The 17,450-nt window shown below is 52.5% G+C and overlaps 1 protein-coding gene across 2 annotated transcripts in view; it reads right to left on the minus strand.

The window, feature by feature from the left end:
• The window catches only part of LGR6 (leucine rich repeat containing G protein-coupled receptor 6), a 137,218-nt gene that overhangs the window by 64,932 nt on the left and 54,836 nt on the right, over window positions 1–17,450 (minus strand). For both annotated transcript variants that reach the window (XM_080569072.1, XM_080569071.1), the window contains exon 3: window positions 9,619–9,690. In XM_080569072.1, coding sequence (XP_080425198.1) covers window positions 9,619–9,690 — 72 coding nt within the window. The remainder of the gene's footprint in view (window positions 1–9,618; window positions 9,691–17,450) is intronic.

Raw genomic sequence — 17,450 nt, forward strand, 5'->3', positions numbered from 1 at the left:
CAGGCTGCCCCTGGATCCCAGGGATCCCGGGGTGAATCTGGTGCCGCTGGGGGATCCACTGGGTGGATGTGAGGTAAAGGGACCCCTCCAGAACACGTGTTGCTGGTGAAGGGATGTAGGTGCACTGCCAGGTGGGCTTCAGGAACTGTGCACTCTTTGATTGCTGGAACAGCACCGAAGAAGGATCTGTGCTTTCTGTTAGTCCAGAGTAATACCAGTGCCTTCAGCTGAGCTGTCTCATATTTATACTTGTGTAAGTCATCCTTCTCCCAGTGTAAGTGGTGATTACCTCTGCAGAGTCTATGGAAACTAGCCTGTGGGTAGGTTTCTTATTCAACTTTTGAGGCAGCTGCAACACAATGGTTGAGGAGCCACTTCATAACAGTTTGCTAAGGGGCTTTGCAGCATTTGCACAACTTGCAGCAGGAACTGGGGCTGTAGTGGAAAACAAAACAAGCCAGGGACTTCAGAGAGTAATCTCTGAAGAGATCTGTTGGGCTGAACAAGGAGGACCCAGGATGGGCTTCAGGAGTGGTAGTGAGCATAGGACGTGGAGAAAGGCCATGGATGCTGGAATGACTGCGCAGCTTATAGAGGAGCAGGAGAGACTTGATGACAGCCCTCCTGCCCCAGAGGCAGGTGTCCGAGTGGCTCTAGCTGCAGGTGAGGTCAGAATCAGATCCTGGGGTATTTCTGATTTGGTTGGCCATTGTCCTCCTGGAGCACCATGCATGAATTTACTGGTTTTGTCATCATTGTATCTCTGTAAAGGGCTAGGTTTTTGACTCTGGACCAGCCTCCATCCTGAACCTACGCGCTCCCACCAGAGCTGCGACATCATGGGCACATACCCCTCTGGATAAGAGAGAGAGACACATCCCAGCATGGTAGCTGGGCAGGGGAAAGTGCCTAAAGAAAGGAATGTTTTACATAGCTGAGGTTTCTATTTCCAAAACCTTCAAGGAATGGTTGAAGATGACATGAAAACAGAATTAGTGCTTAGGGGCCTGTAATTACTACCAGTGTCAAAGGGACAGAGCATGGCCTTAATAGTGAAGGGCAGCCCAAAGAGTTTTGTTGCAAGCAAGGAATTTTCTCATTGTTGAGAGTGGTAGCTTTACTGCAGAAGATTAAGACATCTGTCATGAAAGGCAAGTTGGAAAAAGACAGTTATAGAGACAATCTTTTAAAAAGGGAAGCTGTAGAGAGCTACAGGCCACACAGTTCCTCTTCCATTTCTGGAGGAAAATAGGGACTTAATATCAAGTTATTAGTATGCACATAGGAGATAAAACAGGGAAACAAGCAAAAGTCAGTATTGGCTAATCAAAAATTTGTTGTGACAAAACATTCTAGGGTATAGGAATGGAGAAGAAGGTATAGAGCTCATTTACCATGATGTTAGCTTAATTTTAATAAGACATTAAATGCTGGCATGCAGTGACATTTTTATGAGCAGAGGGGACAAGTTCAATGCAGTACAAAAAAGCAGCAGAGAGGCCACACTCAAAATGAGGTTGCCTCTCAAATGAAAGACACATTTAAGGGCTTGCAGGATCTATCCTGGAGCTGGCATTGAAGTGTTATTGCGAAGGACCCAAAAAACAGCTGGGAGGGGATAGATCATCAGCTCTGGTTCTCCTTCCACGCTTGTGACAGGGGTCTGTAAGCCCTGCGATGGATGCCACGGGTGCTCTGTGCAGCCCAGTGGGATGGGGATGCTCATCCGAGCTGACAGCTCTCACACAAGGACCAACACAACTTCTTGGGCTCCTGATCTTGCATACAGGTTTGTTTGCACAGTTGAGTTGTGCTGGAGGGATAGGACACTGAATCCTGAAGTTCGGTAATGAAGGAGAACAATTCAGATCTGTTAAACATCAAAATAATGCACAGCTGAAGACTCTTGATACAGAGTGGGGTTTTAGGAGTCTCGGTGGGAGTTTTTGTGGGGCACACGTTGGATCTTTATGAAATCTGAGCTCAGCGTTTAGAGATGATCAGCAGAAATGTATGCTGTCTAAATTAAAGCAAAACCAATTGTCATACTATTGCTGTTTCCTTTATGCCTCACCTCTGTTACAAGGCCCTTCTCCAACCAGAAACCCAGACTGAGAAGCTCTCCAGACAGATATTAGCATGGGCTGGTTCCCATACCACACCATTTCGGTGCAGACAAGCAATGTTCAAGCAAGTGCATCACAGACCTCTGAAACCACTGGACTGCTGGACAGTGCTTGTTTCCACAACCGCAGGGCAGCTACGGAAGTTTTTGGATGCCTGGGCTGGAGCAAGCAGCAGTGCCTCACAGGGCACATCATTACCTCCAATAACTCATCATCAAAACTTGGTTCAGAGAGGCCAAAACCAGAAAATAGCTCCAGACAGGATTAGACAAGTTCCTCGGGGACAGGGCCACTCTGGTTTAGTTCTTCATTCAGCCTCAAGCTCAGGAAAGCCTTAATTCTGCTCACTGGGAACTCAGGTTTGAGCAGGGAAAGCCATGCTGCATCTACCTCTGACTTCACTGGATGGCCCAGGATGGCCTTCCTTACAGTCTGGCTTTAAGGACAACCCCTGTCAGGCCTGGGGTCACTGCAGTCAATCTTCCTATTGCCATATTAAGTCATTTTTGCATTCTTTTTTTTTTTTTTTTCTTCTCCTTCTTCTTTCTTTTTATAAAAGGCCCTTTCAACATAGCCAGAAAGAGGCTGGGCTGGCTCCCAGGTACAGCAGAGGGACAACAGCAAAGGAGGAGACCCCCGAGGAAGCTTTTTGCTGTTGTCCCTCTGCTGTACCTGGGAGCCAGCCCAGCCTCTTTCTTGGACATCTACAGTCCTGCCCCTGCCCATGGCTGGAGACAACACCATTTTGGCTGAGGGGAGCTTGCTGTGAACGTGGGACCTGTGAACAACTCCCCACTGCTGTGGCCTCCTGAGGCCCAGGCACTGGGGTGTGCAGCGTGACCAACCAACAAACCCAGTGTGCAGCTCAGGCAGACGCATTTAGAGACACTGCCATGAGGGCCGAGCTGTGGCAAGGGCCAGGGGAGATGTGTCCTCCTGTACATGTGTGCAGAGGGGGGCCCAGGCACTGCTACAAAAGAAGGATGGCGAAAGGGTTCAGATGACACCAGGGCACACGGAGAGATGACACAGGCTTCCTCTCTGGCTAAATTTCCAATTTTGGGTTACTGGTCCTGCAAATCATGGAGGAGGAAAATGCTGTGGCTTGCTGAGGAGAGCACCCACAGCACGAGTCCTGTGCTCCAGGTGAGCTCCAAGGATGGCTGATACATTCTGCAGTAAAGGATCACTGCGTGATGTATGTGAACAATGCTGAGAAGAGAGAAGAGCTCTGCAAACCGGTCAACTCCTGACTTCATGTCCCTAAAAGCTTCAGGCGTGCCAGGGTGTGTGCATGGCAGATGGTGCTGGGGACCCACTGGGGACGCACTGTTGCCTGGGGTTGGCTTTGTTCAGGTGACCGTAGTGGAGCTTGCAGACACTGGCAGCCACAAACATTCAACCTGCCATCCACAGCAGGTCAGTCTGCCTGGGGTCAGCTTAAATCACAACACTCCAGGATGTCATGTTTTATTTTCAGAAGTAGAAGGTTTATGTGTTGGCAGAGACCACACCTGAACAACCAGAAAAAAATCCTAGGATCAGATCCCATCACACCAGGATCCTTGCACAAGAGAGTCTCAGCAGACTTACAGCCCCCAGAGGTACAGGCCTGTGCATGATGAAATGTCCCCATCTTGGGAGGCTGAAGTGACTCAGTCAGCACAAAGGGCTGTTATTGCTTGAGGCAACTGTGCCTGGAGCCCGTATTAAAGACATTCCAACCTCTGCACGTTCCTCTTCCCTCCCCATGGGAGCGTCTCTCTCGGATGTGCCACACCATTCCCTTTGTCTCAAAGACTTTTCTGTTCTGCACGGACTCAGGGTTGTCAAAGAGGCAGGGCCCGTCTGGGGATTCCTGACGTGTGCCGGGCCACCTGCAGACCTGCCATCCTGGGAGCAACATGGCCTTTTTGGTGGTGTTTTTGACGTGTGTTCACCAGCCAGGTTGGTTGGTGCCTGTCCTATACCACCTGAGAGGCTGCGATGGTAGCTCAGGGTGGGATGTGGCCAGTGCGAGTGGCCACTGGGTGGCTCATGCAGAGCAAAGGCACTCTCGTTGGGCCTACACCTTAGAATCCTAGAATCACAGAATATCCCGAGTTGGAAGGGACCCACAAGGATCATCAAGTCCAACTCCTGGCACCACACAGGTCTACCCAAAAATTCAGTCCAAGTGACTAAGTGCACAGTCCAAATGCTTCTTAAACTCCAACAGGCTTGGTGCTGTGATTATGTCCCTGGGGAGCCTGTTCCAGTGCGCGACAACCCTCTCAGTGAAGAACCTCTTCCTGATGTCCAGCCTGAACCTCCCCTGCCTCAGCTTGACACCATTCCCTGGGGTCCTATCACTGGTGACTAAAGAGAATAGATCAGCACCTGCCCCTCCACTCCCCCTCGTGAGGAAGCTGTAGGCAGCGATGAGGTCTCCCCTCAGCCTCCTCTTTTCCAACCTGAATAGGCCAAGTGACCTCAGCCGCTCCTCGTACGTCTTCCCCTCTAGGCCCTTCACCATCTTTGTAGCCCTCCTCTGGACACTCCCCAACAGTTTCATGTCCTTTTTGTACTGTGGTGCCCAGAACTGCACGCCTTGATGGAGACGAGCCATGGGCAGCACCAGGGCGGTGTGTGGCGGGGAGCGGCTGCGGGCAGGCACAAGACAGCGCTCACACCAGTGTCTGTGCGGACATGCTGTGGGCAGTGCTGGGTCTGCACACTCACTCAGGCTGGTTGAAGCTTGTCGAGGAATGGAGCATGGGGTGGGACATCCCCAGCTGCCTGCTGGGCTGCCAGGTCTGCAGCCAAGAGGATGCATCCAGGCATTCTGCCCTCTGCATTTCGGGATGAGGCAGGCTCAGGTTGTGGTTGTGCTTGGAGTCTTTCCCTGCCGAGTTTGGTGTGGGATCCCTTCTTGGCTAGTAAGTACTGCAGTTGCTGCAGCATGTTCAGCCAGGAAAATAAGAGGCCTGGCAATCCTGGCAGAGCATTTGATGAGGGATGCGTGTACGAAGGTGGGATCCGGTGTGAAGCCATGGCAGCAAAAGATGGGGCCACACATCAGGTTAGGATGGAGCTCCAGCCAAGGCACATGGAGATGAGGGGCATCCAGGTGGCTCACAAGGAGTTCTAGAAGGACAGGGCAATTTTCATTTTTCCAGAACTTCCGATTAAGCAACATATTCGGCTGCCCTGGAAAGCTCCAAGGTTGGGAGAGCACAGACTAAGGAGCTAGTTTTGGACAGAAAGACCTTGGCAAAGGACACAAACAGCCAATGGAGCTGATTTCTACTGATGCTGACACTGAAGCATGGATCCTGGAGCACTGGCCTTCATGGGGAGGGTGGGGGTTGGCCGTGCTGCCAAGCAGAGCCCCTGGGAGAGGTGCACTTATAAAGTCTCTTTGTAAACCGATTCATTCAGTAGGGAAGACCGCAGAGCACCAGCTACCACTGCTGAGCACCCATCACTGTCAGTCTGCACTCAGCTGAGGGGAGCCAAGGAGGCCACATCTCACCTTGCCTTTGGTTCGGGCCCAGAGATCAGCACGTGAAAATCTTGACACGTTCCACTGTGTCACGGTGTTTTGTTGGTAGCGAAGTGCCTGGCTCTTTACTTGCTCTCTTCCAAGTCTCCACACACCTGCTTGCCTGGCTGTACCCCTGTATGGTTTCTGCACAGGCCTATCTTTATGGCCACTTTCCAGGTGGTTTCTGTGCAGTGAAGCAGCCGGAGGAGGCAAAGCCAAGAATCTGGTCCTGCTTCCAGTAGCTCTGGGATTCACTCTGAGGGCAGGGAGAGGACCATCTGCACAGGCAGGTTTGTGGAGGAATTCCCAGGGTGTTTCCCATCCTTTTTTAAACATAAATTAAGTCTCTGGAAAGACCGGGAAAGCACCAGGCCCCTTAACAGCTCAAGATGCATGCAAGAGTTTACTTGTGGGCATGCACATGACTACAATGATCTCTAAGGCCCCAGCCCATTAACATTAATTACCATCCCCAGCTCCCAGCTTGTCTCCTTGAGGGACACCCCTGTCGCCACAGGCCAGAGCTCTGAGTGTGGTGTGAGTCAGCTCCTGAACACCTGCAGGCTTCAGCTGGGCATGGCTGGGGCAGCCATTCCCACCTGCAGCCATGCCTGTTACCTGTCACACCTCAGCCAACCTGTGGCAGAGCATGCACATCCATGGAGGCAACCTGTCCTGAATATCCCTGGTGCCATCGGCTCCGAAGCCTGCTAGTCCTGTCATTCAGGTATGGGGAATATGTATTTCCTTCCTTGTTGCAGCATCTGCTTGTCCTAAAAGGATTACATCTATCCTCATTCACCTTTCCTTGAGGGTAAATAACCTCAGCTGACTTTTTTTTTTCTCCTTTAGTTCGTCACCAGGCCCCTGATCCTTCTCACTGTATTTTAATAAAAGTGATTAATTGTTCTCCTTCATTACCAGACTTCAGGACCCGGTGTCCTATCCCCCCAGCACAACTCAACTGTGCAAACAAACCTGTATGCAGGACCAGGAGCCCAAGAAGTTGTGTTGGTCCTTGTGTGAGAGCTGTCAGCTCGGATGAGCATCCCCATCCCACTGGGCTGCACAGAGCACCCGTGGCATCCATCACAGGGCTTACAGACCCCTGTCACAAGTGTGGAAGGAGAACCAGGGCTGATGATCGTGGACCTGGCAGGCCAGAGCTTGTGCAGGAGGTGCAGGAGGAGGGCATGGGCAGAGGGTGCCACGTCAAACACCTCCAGCCCTGCTCTGTGCCATGGGGGAGCAGCGCTGTGTGAACACCCTGCAGGTCTCAGTGCTTGACCTTCCCACTGTGCCTGCTGATCGTGACCCTCCTGAGCCTTCTGCCCTGTCTGCTCTCCCACTGCCCCATGTCAGTGTGGCCTGGCCAAGGCCAACCCAGCACAAAGAGGAGCAGGAGGATCAGTTCTGGCATGCTGCTCCTCCACCCCACCTCGCCACCCCCAGCTCAGTGTGCCTCTGACGTCTGGTGAACAGCCTGACAGGGGACTCGGCCTCCCCAAGTCCACTTCTCTCTTCATTTTACATAGAACCAGGATGGTTAGGTACAAATTCAATGTCTTGGCTGTATCAAACGTGAAGAGACAAGGACGTTCTTCCCTGTTCCTCTCTTTTAATACTTCACATCCTGGCACTTCTCTGATCTTTCCTGCCTCATGGGCTTTTCAGATTCCCTCCCCAGATACCTCCTTCAAGATGTGTGGTTTGTTGTTGGAGATTAAAGTGCAGAGAAAAGCACATGACTGCAGGAGTGGTTATACTGGTCCTAAGGGAGCAAGGATCTGATCTGGACGGGGAGCAGCGCGACGAGCAGCTCGTGCCACCACAAAATGCTGTGCTCTGCACAGGACAGGGATGCAGCTGGGGCCAGACTTATGCTCGCCAGCTACTTTACATGACCAGTTCAGAGCACACTTCTGTATCCTCTGGGCTGCTGCGCGAGGCACACCAACTTACAGATCTCTGACACCTGGTTACCCTCCAATATCTGTGCAGTGTCCATGATGACAGTATCTTATAAATCACTGCAGTTCCCAATTAGCCCCAGATTTCTCCTAGAGCCTGCTGGATTGAAGCTGCTCTCATTTTCAAAGTACTGAGTCAGAGGGAGATCTCAGGGAAGCCATCTCACCAGGGGGACCCTGCTCTCAGGAAACATTGGGCTTGGATGGGAGCTGAGAAGCACAGCAAGGGAAGACAGGGTTGAGAAATGGCTTGGGAAGGGGGAGCAAGGCTTTCTGCTCACTCCCAGGGCATGGGATCAGGGTGAGACGGCACCACAGTCTCTCTCCAGGCTCTGCTCTCTATTCCCTCCAACAGCCAGACACCTTTTCCTACAGGATGCTTTGGTAATTTTTTTTTCCACTACCAAACGAGTTTGTGGTGCTGCCATTGTAGGCACCCTACACACACAGTCCTGTCCCAAGGAGATCAGAGCAGGTGGCCTTCACCTGCCCTCTTCAGCACACCGTGCCTTTCCTCCCTCTTTGCTCAGCAGAGGAAATCAGTGAGAGTCCTCAACTTTGCCAAGAGCCCTCCTAATGTGAATAAGCTGGATGCTTCTAAGGCCTGTCCTGGCAAACTTTCTAGTCCGGTGGTCACCCTGTGCACTGTGCACAGCCTGGCTGAGAGCAAGGTGGCTTGTCCTGAGGCACGAGGTCTCCAGCTTCAGCTCTGCCTCTGTCTCCAGAGCTTCAGGCCTCTCCTTGCAATAGGGCCGCTCACCAGCCTGCCCTTCCTGGTGTCCGTGAGCCCATCTCAGGCAGCAGCGGGCAGAGGCAGCACGCTCCTCTCGTTACTGCAACCTGCAGGGAGCCCTGCTGGCTCCGGATGGGAGGCATCACTCTTATATTCTGCATCAATAGCTAGTTACCTGGGCCTGACACAAATAGAAATTGATCAAAAGCGGCTTTAAAAGCTCCCGAGTTCCTGGAGTAGAAAGTTCCTCTTGTTGAAATTGGGTGGGAGAGCTGCGGTTTTTCCTCAGTTCCTTTGATTTGTTGCCTAATGCAGGGGATGGATAAATCTCTAAGCCCTGAGATTTAGGGCAGGATTCATACTTTACATCTTCAGAAGACGTAGTAAACAGCCCTATACTCTCTAATCCTGGGAGCAGGTTTGTACCTGCTCGCTCTGTATAAACTGGACCGGCTACAACAATTTCACATTGCGGCTGAGTTCAAAACATCCCCTTGGGGATGAAATGTTTATTGCAGGAGATTTTTTAAGATGGTGCCTGAAAGGGAGGAAGAGGGACTCCCAGCTGAATACCCTGCACAGACCCTGTGGGACAGTCTCATGAATGCAAAAAGCTCCAGGAGCAGTGAGACACCCCTGGCCCGTAGGACAACACCCTGGGGAGGATCTTGCTGGTAGCTTTTGTCACTCAGAGCTTCCCAAGGGTGTGAGAAGCCCCAGCCCTTCCCCACGGGATGGACAGAAGTGGGTAGCCTCTCTGAGGCCTTCATTTACTGGGGCTGGCAGTTCTGAGACATGGCCTCGATGGCTGCAGTGCTCCTGGACCCAGCTGCACAGGTCCCCCTCTGGGCAGGCTGAGCTTGGGTTGCCCGACTATCCCACTCTTCTGGGGGCAGGTCACTTTGGAGCCACCACATCTGAGGGATAACACATCAGGGGATTTGGTGAGTTTTATCCAAAATGTGACCCTCTGCAGATTGTCCCATGCCATGTTTTCACATGGCATGGAGGGCTCTGCTCTGGAGGTGGCCTGCTCATAGCAGAAGCAAGGAAGCTGTGCAGGGCGTGCGTGGTGGTCCCTGGGGGGGATGCAGCTCCTCGTTCACCAAGGGGCATGTTAGCCAGTGTGGGTTTAACTGGCACCACAGCACCTCGTGCCTTTGCATCCTGCTCTGGAGGGCTGCAAGTCCCATCGCAAGGCCAGTGCCTGGCACGAGGGTGCTGGGGCAGTGGCGGCTGTGCACGGGGCGGTGAGTTACTTACAGAATCTTCAGGCTGTAGAGGCCAGAGAAAGCTTCCCCTGGGATACTGGAGATCTGGTTTCCAGACAGGCGTCTGCAGTGAAAAGAAGAGCCAGTAATGTGTCAACATCCTTGTAATGGCAGTCCCTTGTCTGCAGGCTTAGCAATTCACGCGTCTTGCCTCTTGGGGAGGATCCTGCGACACCTGCAAACCGAGCCGCAGTTTTGTGCCCGGGCAACCCTTGCATATGACCCCTTCTTATAGTTTGGGGAACAGGCAAAGAAAATAAGATTATTACTGCTGCCAGACCTGAATCCAGTGTTTTCAGCATCCAGCAACTGCTCCTGGCTGAAGTAATTCCCTGCATACCCACAGAGGACCTCGCTCCACAGAAATTACAGCACAGGCTGTGAGGGACCTCAGCTTGGGGCACTGACCGACCCTCAGACCCTGCTCTACACCAGGTGCCTGGCACTGAGAGTGGAGCATGGGGAGAGCTGTTTTCTGGTCATGCATGGGTCCTGGGATGATCATCCCTAAATCATGGACCCTCATCTGCACCTTTTGTCCACAAATGGTCTGCTCCTGCATCCTGCAGGCCCCCTTTTGCCCTGTCCATCAAAGCCTGATGCCACCTGATTTGCTTCCACTCCCTCGTTCCCAGCCCTGTGACCTGTGAAGCAGCTGAGGCCCAGCTCCTTCAACACAGAAGTTTGGTATCACTGCTGTGGGGGGGAGACTGGGAAGAGTACTGGTGATGGGGAATACCAGGTGGATGTCAAAATAGAGCCAGATCGTCTGAGCAGGGCTTCCAAAACCAGGACAGAAAAAGTAAAAGTGGTTCTTGGCTGAGCTGTGTCTGGAGAAAACCATAGGAGGAAAGACAGGGATAGGGACAATTGGCTTGGGGAAGAGGGGGATGTGAAGGGACAGGAGAGGAAGACAAAGTGCAGAGCAGCATCGCAAAGGAGAGCAGGACCACCAGAGTCAGAGCACAGAGAGCAGGGCACAGCATACACAACTGGCTGGAAGAATTTCTCCAAGGAAACCTGTGGGATTCACTGATGTACAGCGTCATCTGATCAGAGCACTCAAATTTTCGCAAGGTCAGGAGCAGGCTGGGGCATTAACAAGGATATGGATTTTTCAATGCTATTGAAAAATTGTTAGCATCCCTTTCTCTGAAGGTGACTGTGGCCCTGAGAGACCATGGTGAGACCCTGTGGTTGTGCCAGGAGCAGAGTCCAGGACTCTTGAGCCTAGGGTTGACCTGATTAGGGTCTTCGTCTTCTCCTTCCATTTCTTCTGTGAGGACAAACATGTACCAAGTCCCAAGGCCCATCAGACAAAACCCATGAAAACCGGTTCAGCAACCTGATTCTTTACCCCAAATTACTACTGCATTTGTGCTTTACTTTCTTGTTCCCAGGTGGTCAGACAGATGTCAAGGTTGGACTTCCCCACAGTCACAGGGCAGGAAACTTGCTGTTTCCAGCTATTCAGACTGGAATATTGCGTCTCCCAAGGGAGCCAGTGAACATCATTTGTGACCAGGCACATCTTCAGTCTCTCTGAAACTCCAAAGCAGATTCAAGAAGCTGGGCACAGATGCTGGGAAGCATGTTGTACTCATTTAGCATTGGCAAAGCCTGCTTCTTTTTAGATGTTTTGGCTGCGAAGAAGACAGGTGTTGAGAATGAGCAGCATAATCCAGGCTGGAAGCAGAGCACGTTATAGTGAGGACTCTGCAGAGGTCATGGAGAGGATCTGAATTTTTTGAGGAGTCACACTCACCGATGGCAGAGCAGGCTTGTGCGAGTGCCCGAGCTCTCTCCCTCCCTGTCTCTCCCCTCGGGAATCTAGAGAAAATTACTCCCGTAATTAGGCCTCCGACAGCATAAACAGCACAGGGTCATCTCTTTAATGTGTGTGAGCAGGTTGTAACCTGCCTCTTTGCAGTACGCAAGCTGCCTGGCAGGCTGGGCTATTTGTCACTTGGGGGCTGTGATTTGGGGTAATTGCTCCTTTTGATTGCTGATTTCCACATGGGAGGGAGTGTTGTCCAGGAGACTGGAGTGCTCGCCTGGAGGGGAGGTGTTCCTGCACGGCATCCTCGCCCGCTCCCAGCATCTGTCCTGCCAGGCCGCACCAGCTCCTCTGCGGGGGGCTGCCTGTCCTCCCCTCCTTGAGCTCCTGTCTGCCCCCATGCCTCCGCTGCAGGACTCCACACGTGTTCACGGTTACATGTGCTCCTCGACTTGTTTCCTGGCTGCTGTGAGCCTTTATGTTCAGGCTCCTGGGTTTGTTCAAGTGGCTGCAGGACCCACTCTTGCTTGTCAGGAGCCAAAATGGAGCTGGGACCTCCAGGGCTAGCAGAATGGGAGCGTGGAGCTTGAATGGAGCCCTACCTGTGGCTCCTGACCTTGGAATAGGGCTTGCTGGTGGGACACATGTTGGGCCAGTTTGTGGCATCTCAGCACCACAAGCAAAACAGAACATGAGGGAACAACAGGCCTGCAGGTTTCACTGGACACTGTCCATGGGTGAATATAGAGGCACAGAGCATCTCCCAGCCTCAGGAAAGGCAGCCATGCCCCTCTTGCTCTGCTTCTGTCCTTGGCTCTGCCACACAGAGACTGTGGCACATCCCTGGCTCACCTCTGGCCTCTGACTCTTCTCTCCTCTCCCTTTACCTCCTCTCCCCGAGGTGTGGAGCCCCGTGCTGAGCCAGGCACAAAGAGAAGCACCAGCCACATCCACTCCAGCTGATGTGCCTCCCAAGGCAGCTGCCAGCATTGCTGGGGTCCAAGATGGGCTGTGCTTACTTGTATGCGTGCACAGACCAGGAGGTGAGAGATGTCTGCGCCTATGCACACAGGCTGAGGTTTTGCTCTCCTAGAGGGGTACGTGGACAAGATGTGCACACAGGTCTGGGAATCTGGGCTTGGGAGGCTTGCTCCACCTCCCAGGACAGGAGGTATAGCATGATGCTGTGGTGGCAGCCAGGTGTCCCAGGTAAGGGGCTGTGGCTGTGCTCTCTCTCTGAGAGTAGGCCAGGAATGGGTAGGGCTTTTCTGGTGTCCTGTCCAACTGTCTACAGTTGTTAGCTCCTGGGTCAGTTCATGCAAGAGCTCCGAGACACAGCAGGCTCCCCATGTGTGTGGCCCTTCCTCTGTTCATTGTCGCCTGTCAATGTCCCCAGCACTTGGATCCCTCTGTCCCTCTCACTCTGACTATCCAGAAATCTCCCAGCCCAGCAGGTAGGAATCCAAACACACCTCCAGAAGCCATATTCTGTAGGAAATTCACTGAAATGATCATTTCCTTCCCATTTAAAAGGGAAAAATAACATTTGGAGTGATGCTGCGAGTGTGACTTCCCCCGAGACAGCTCTTTTTGTGGCCTCCTTTTGTGGCCTGAAGAAAACTAGCTCTGCAAGGAAGGACCAAGGGGCAGCACTCCCTTGTGCCCCAAACACTCAGGGGATGGGGAGCTGCTCTTACACCTGGCCCATGGCACAGCAGCTCTGCTCCAGGCCTGCTCAGGTCTCTCTTTAGGACAGGCAGACTTGGTTCAGCTGCATGCCTGGCTGTCCTGGAGCTTACATAGTAAGGTGGGCTGGCAGGAAGGAAAAGCTCTGGATTTAAAATGACTAATGGAAGAGGGAGAGAAGGGGCAGGTGGAAAGCGGGTGGGAGCCAGAGTTGGCTGGCTTGCTTTGGAAAGCTTGCGTGTTTGGTGGATTTTAGATTCTGTTCCCCCCTTCTTCCCCCTCCAGTGATTTCTGGGAACATTCCTCCAGGCTTTGATCTGCATTCCCAATACACTCCAAGTTGGAACAAACTCATGGTTTACCACTTCATGGTTGCTGTAGTTCAGTTACCACAGGCTCCCACCCCCTCCTGTATCTTGGGCTTCTTGGTCATGCTACAACTTCCATGGCACGCCCGAAGGCTGTTTGTTGGGCATGATCGCTCATGTCATGCGCTCAGACAGCACGATGATGCCCTTATCGTTCACGTTAGGAGGCAGGAACATTGCCCATTGGCAGGACAGGACAAACATGTATGTCCATATCCCAGTGGAATTTTCCCCTTGCCAGATCCTTATAGTGCGTGTCAGCCTTCCTCTTTGATCTCCTGCTCTGGTTCATTTCTCAAGCACTAATATTGTCAAGGCAGAACCTGTGCCCAGATAAACTCCCTGCACTCCTGTCTAAACAGTGTCATCACGTCGAGATCGTGCCATCCCCCCGGTGCACAGGGGACCAAGGACTCCATGTTGTGCTTGAGTTTATTCTTGTGCTGGTGCAAAGCAGGAATGAAGCCAATTAAGTCATGCAAGTGAAAACATGGTACATTTGAGAAAAGACTCAGGCTTGGACTCTCCCTTCCCACACAGGAATCTGCAGCTGGTCCTAGTGTGGTATCACCTGGAGGTGTCTCTAACGTGGTCTTTACTGCCTTACTCCATCCCTGAGGAGGAGACTATGCAGGCCTGTTTCTAACCCTGCTACCCGTGCCCCCACCAAATGCCTGTTCCAACTCGATAGATTGATGGCATTCGTTTCTTTTGTTTATGGTCCTCAAGCCAGTTTTCAACCCACACGAATGTTCATATGCAAGCTAGTTCGGATTCGTTTGCCAAGTACGATTTAATAAGACAGAACTCCTTATTGAACAGCCCAGCGCAGGACACTAAATGCTTTCACTCCATCCCCTTATGTTATAAACTGTCAAGGTTTTCAGGGCAGATTTGTTCGCTTCAAGCCTTCTGAGTAGTTTTGACTTCTGAGTCTACTCTGGGTGCCTCACTTGGGATACCCCAGGACAGAGTTAGTTGTTTGGAAGACTATTTTCAGGAACATTAGGGCCAGAGATCCTCAGTCACAAGGATTTTTCAAATGCTGAACTCTATCCCCAGCATTAATGGAAAAGAAGAGAACTGAAATCTCTAAACTTTCACAACATTTTGAAGTGGACTTGGGCCTTTTCAGCAAATCCATGAACTTGGATTCATTTGTCCATGTGCACAATGGAGAACCCCGTAGGAGCCCTACTCTCCTGTCCTCACCGGTCCCTTGGCCAACATCTGCCTCCACACCATGCCAGATTGCACAGGGCTGACCTTTGGAAGGCTTAATACGAGGAATTATCCTTTAAACCTCTGTGCTGTTGCCCACCCACTGCATTGATGACCAGTGCTGTCCTCTGCCAAGGAGCAACGTCAACCAGGAGAACATAAATTCCTGGATGAACCAGGACTGGCTGTCTTGTCTCTAAAGGGTTGAGGAAGAGCCACAGCATTGTGTTCAGTCGCAGCATGCTGGTGCCTTAGGAGCTGTATCTTGGGGAAAACACAGTGCCCCAGCATTCAGAGGATCTGCACCTCACAGATCAGTGCCCCTCGCCCACAGCCATCTGGAAATGGAGAGCTGAGTCAAGTGATGCAGCCACCAAGGGAGCAGTGATGCTGCTACCAAATCTCAGCATGGCAAAGCAAGGTCCTGCTGCCCTGAGAGGGATCACAACAAGCTCATGGCCCTGCAAGCGTTTCTCTCTCCTCCAGAGACCTCTGCAGCCAGCTATGTCATGGAAAAACACCAAAGCTGCTCTCCCAGGCGTACTCTACTCCAGGCATGTCACTGCACTGCCCCAGGAAAGGCACTTCCCCATTGTTCCAGCACACTTGAACACAGCCCAGCAATGTCAGCACCCTTTGACACAGCAGAGCTGTCACTCCGGGAGTCAGACCCAGTGTCACCGCAGCGCTGCCTCTCGCAGGAGTGAGTTTGCCTCGGAGTGAGACCCTGCGCTGGACAATACCCTCAAGGCTGGATGTCTCAGGTGCCTGGGAGGTGATGTGAGTGGTGGTGGGAGCTCCAGCACCAGGCAGGGGAGCACTGAGGCCGTGCTGGTGCCCCGTAACCCATGACAGCTCCACCAGCATCTCCACCTTCAGGGAAGAGGAATGGGATGGGGGTGTCTTCCCCGGGGGAAAGGGAGTGCTGCTCTGTTCACGTTGCCAGCAAACACGCTTGCATTTCATTCCGTTGCGCTTTTATGCCGCTTCTTGGCCTCCAGTCCCTTGAGCTGCAAGAGCTGCCTGGGAAAGGGAACAGCCTGCAAGGGGAGGCCACGGGTCCTGCGCCTGCTGTAACCGAAGCACTGCAGAGGCACGGCACTCCCCATGACGGTGAGTCCCTCGGCCCTCAGGGCCTGCGAAGAGGCAGGTGAAAGAGCCAGTGGCTGGGAAGGGGTCTGATCTTGCCGCTGTGCCCTGGAGCAGGAGGTGAATGGCAATGAACACCTGCCTTTGGCTGCAGTTTCTCTTCTTGGCATCAGGCTCTCGTGTTTGGATTCAAAGCGCGGTAACAAAGCCCTTGCCGGCGAACACATTTCAACATGTTATTATTCCCAGGCTGGCTTTCAAGATCCTCTTTCTATTCCTTCTGTACTGATTGCTCTTGTTTCTCTTGGCTCCCAGCTCTGGCTTTTCAGGCTTCATTAACTGGAATTTATTAGCAACTTTAAACATTCTTCCTGCTGCCAGAAAGAAAGAAAAGAGAAAAAAAAAAAAAAAGAAAAAAAAATGGAGAGAAACAAAGAGGAGAAACACTAAACTCCAGGCTGCTCCCTGTCTGTGTGAGGCCCACGTCTGAACACCTCTGTACCAGGGGGAAGGACCGGTGGGTGTCCCCGCAGCCTCTCTGGCCTCCGCTGTGTCCCCTGCTGGAGGCAGGAGGTGACAGGGAGCAGAGGAAGCCTCGCAGCGAGGAGTGCAGACTGATGGACAGCCATCACAGCCCCATCACAGCCATCAGAGAGAGGTCCTCCGTGGTGGCACATTTTCAAAGCAAGCTGAGACTGAAGAATCCGGTTTCTTGGCAGCCTCCAAACTTGAGCGCTAATTGCATCCGCAACACCTTCCCGAGCAGCTTGCAGTACGAATTAATGACTAACAGGTCCCAGCACACCTGAGAGGCCCTTTCCCGTCGCTGAAAGGATGGGTAAATAGAGGCACTGGCAGGGAAAATCTTTTCACCAAGACCACACAGTGGGCGAGAGGTTTGAGCTGGAGCAGTCCTGGTGCCCTCGTCTGTGCCATAACCACTGTGCTGCCTCCGATCCCTTGTGAGACATGACCTTTTGGTCTCTGGGGGGAGCTGGGCCAATGCAGGGGCCAGAGGCTGGCTGGTCATCGTGGTGTGGCCTTCACACTGAAGCCCCCTGCTAGCAACCCCCCAACTGGGGCTCACCTGGATCCAGCAGCTCTCATTCACAGTGCTCCACGGCAGCCTGCAGGCTGTGCAGCCCGGCACATTCGTCCTCAGCATCAATGGGATGCACATGCTTCATCTACCCCTTTTGGCAGCTTTCTTTCCCCCTCCCGCTATTCCTGTTCCTCACTTGAACCACAGCTGACCAGCCCAGTGCATAAGCTGAGCCTTGAGTCCAGCTGATCTCTGACTTCCATGAAATTCTGCCTTCATGGGGAGCCTGAGATGGTGCTAAACCTGAAGCACAGAAAGAGGAGGCTCAGTAAAAGGAGACGCGTTGAAACACTAGCTCTTCTCCAAGCACTGGGACCCTGCAGCAAGGGGGCGAGAGCTAACGAGAAAGACTGGCAGCAGCAGAGCAGGAGAGGAGCTATGAAGAGCTCATGGAGGAGGCAGAGGAACATGGACTGTCAGAGGATGTCATGGACTATCATGGATAGTCAGAGGACTATCAGAAAGGATGGAGGTGACAGATCTGTATGGGTTCAAGGGCCGGGGGTGACAAGGAGTCTTTCAGATGTCTCTGAGGTTTAGAAGGTAAAAATGCCTCTAACATACAAGAGTTTCCAGGGGAC

This window comes from Anser brachyrhynchus, assembly GCF_964034855.1.
Source record: "Anser brachyrhynchus genome assembly, chromosome: 27".
Taxonomy (NCBI): domain Eukaryota; kingdom Metazoa; phylum Chordata; class Aves; order Anseriformes; family Anatidae; genus Anser; species Anser brachyrhynchus.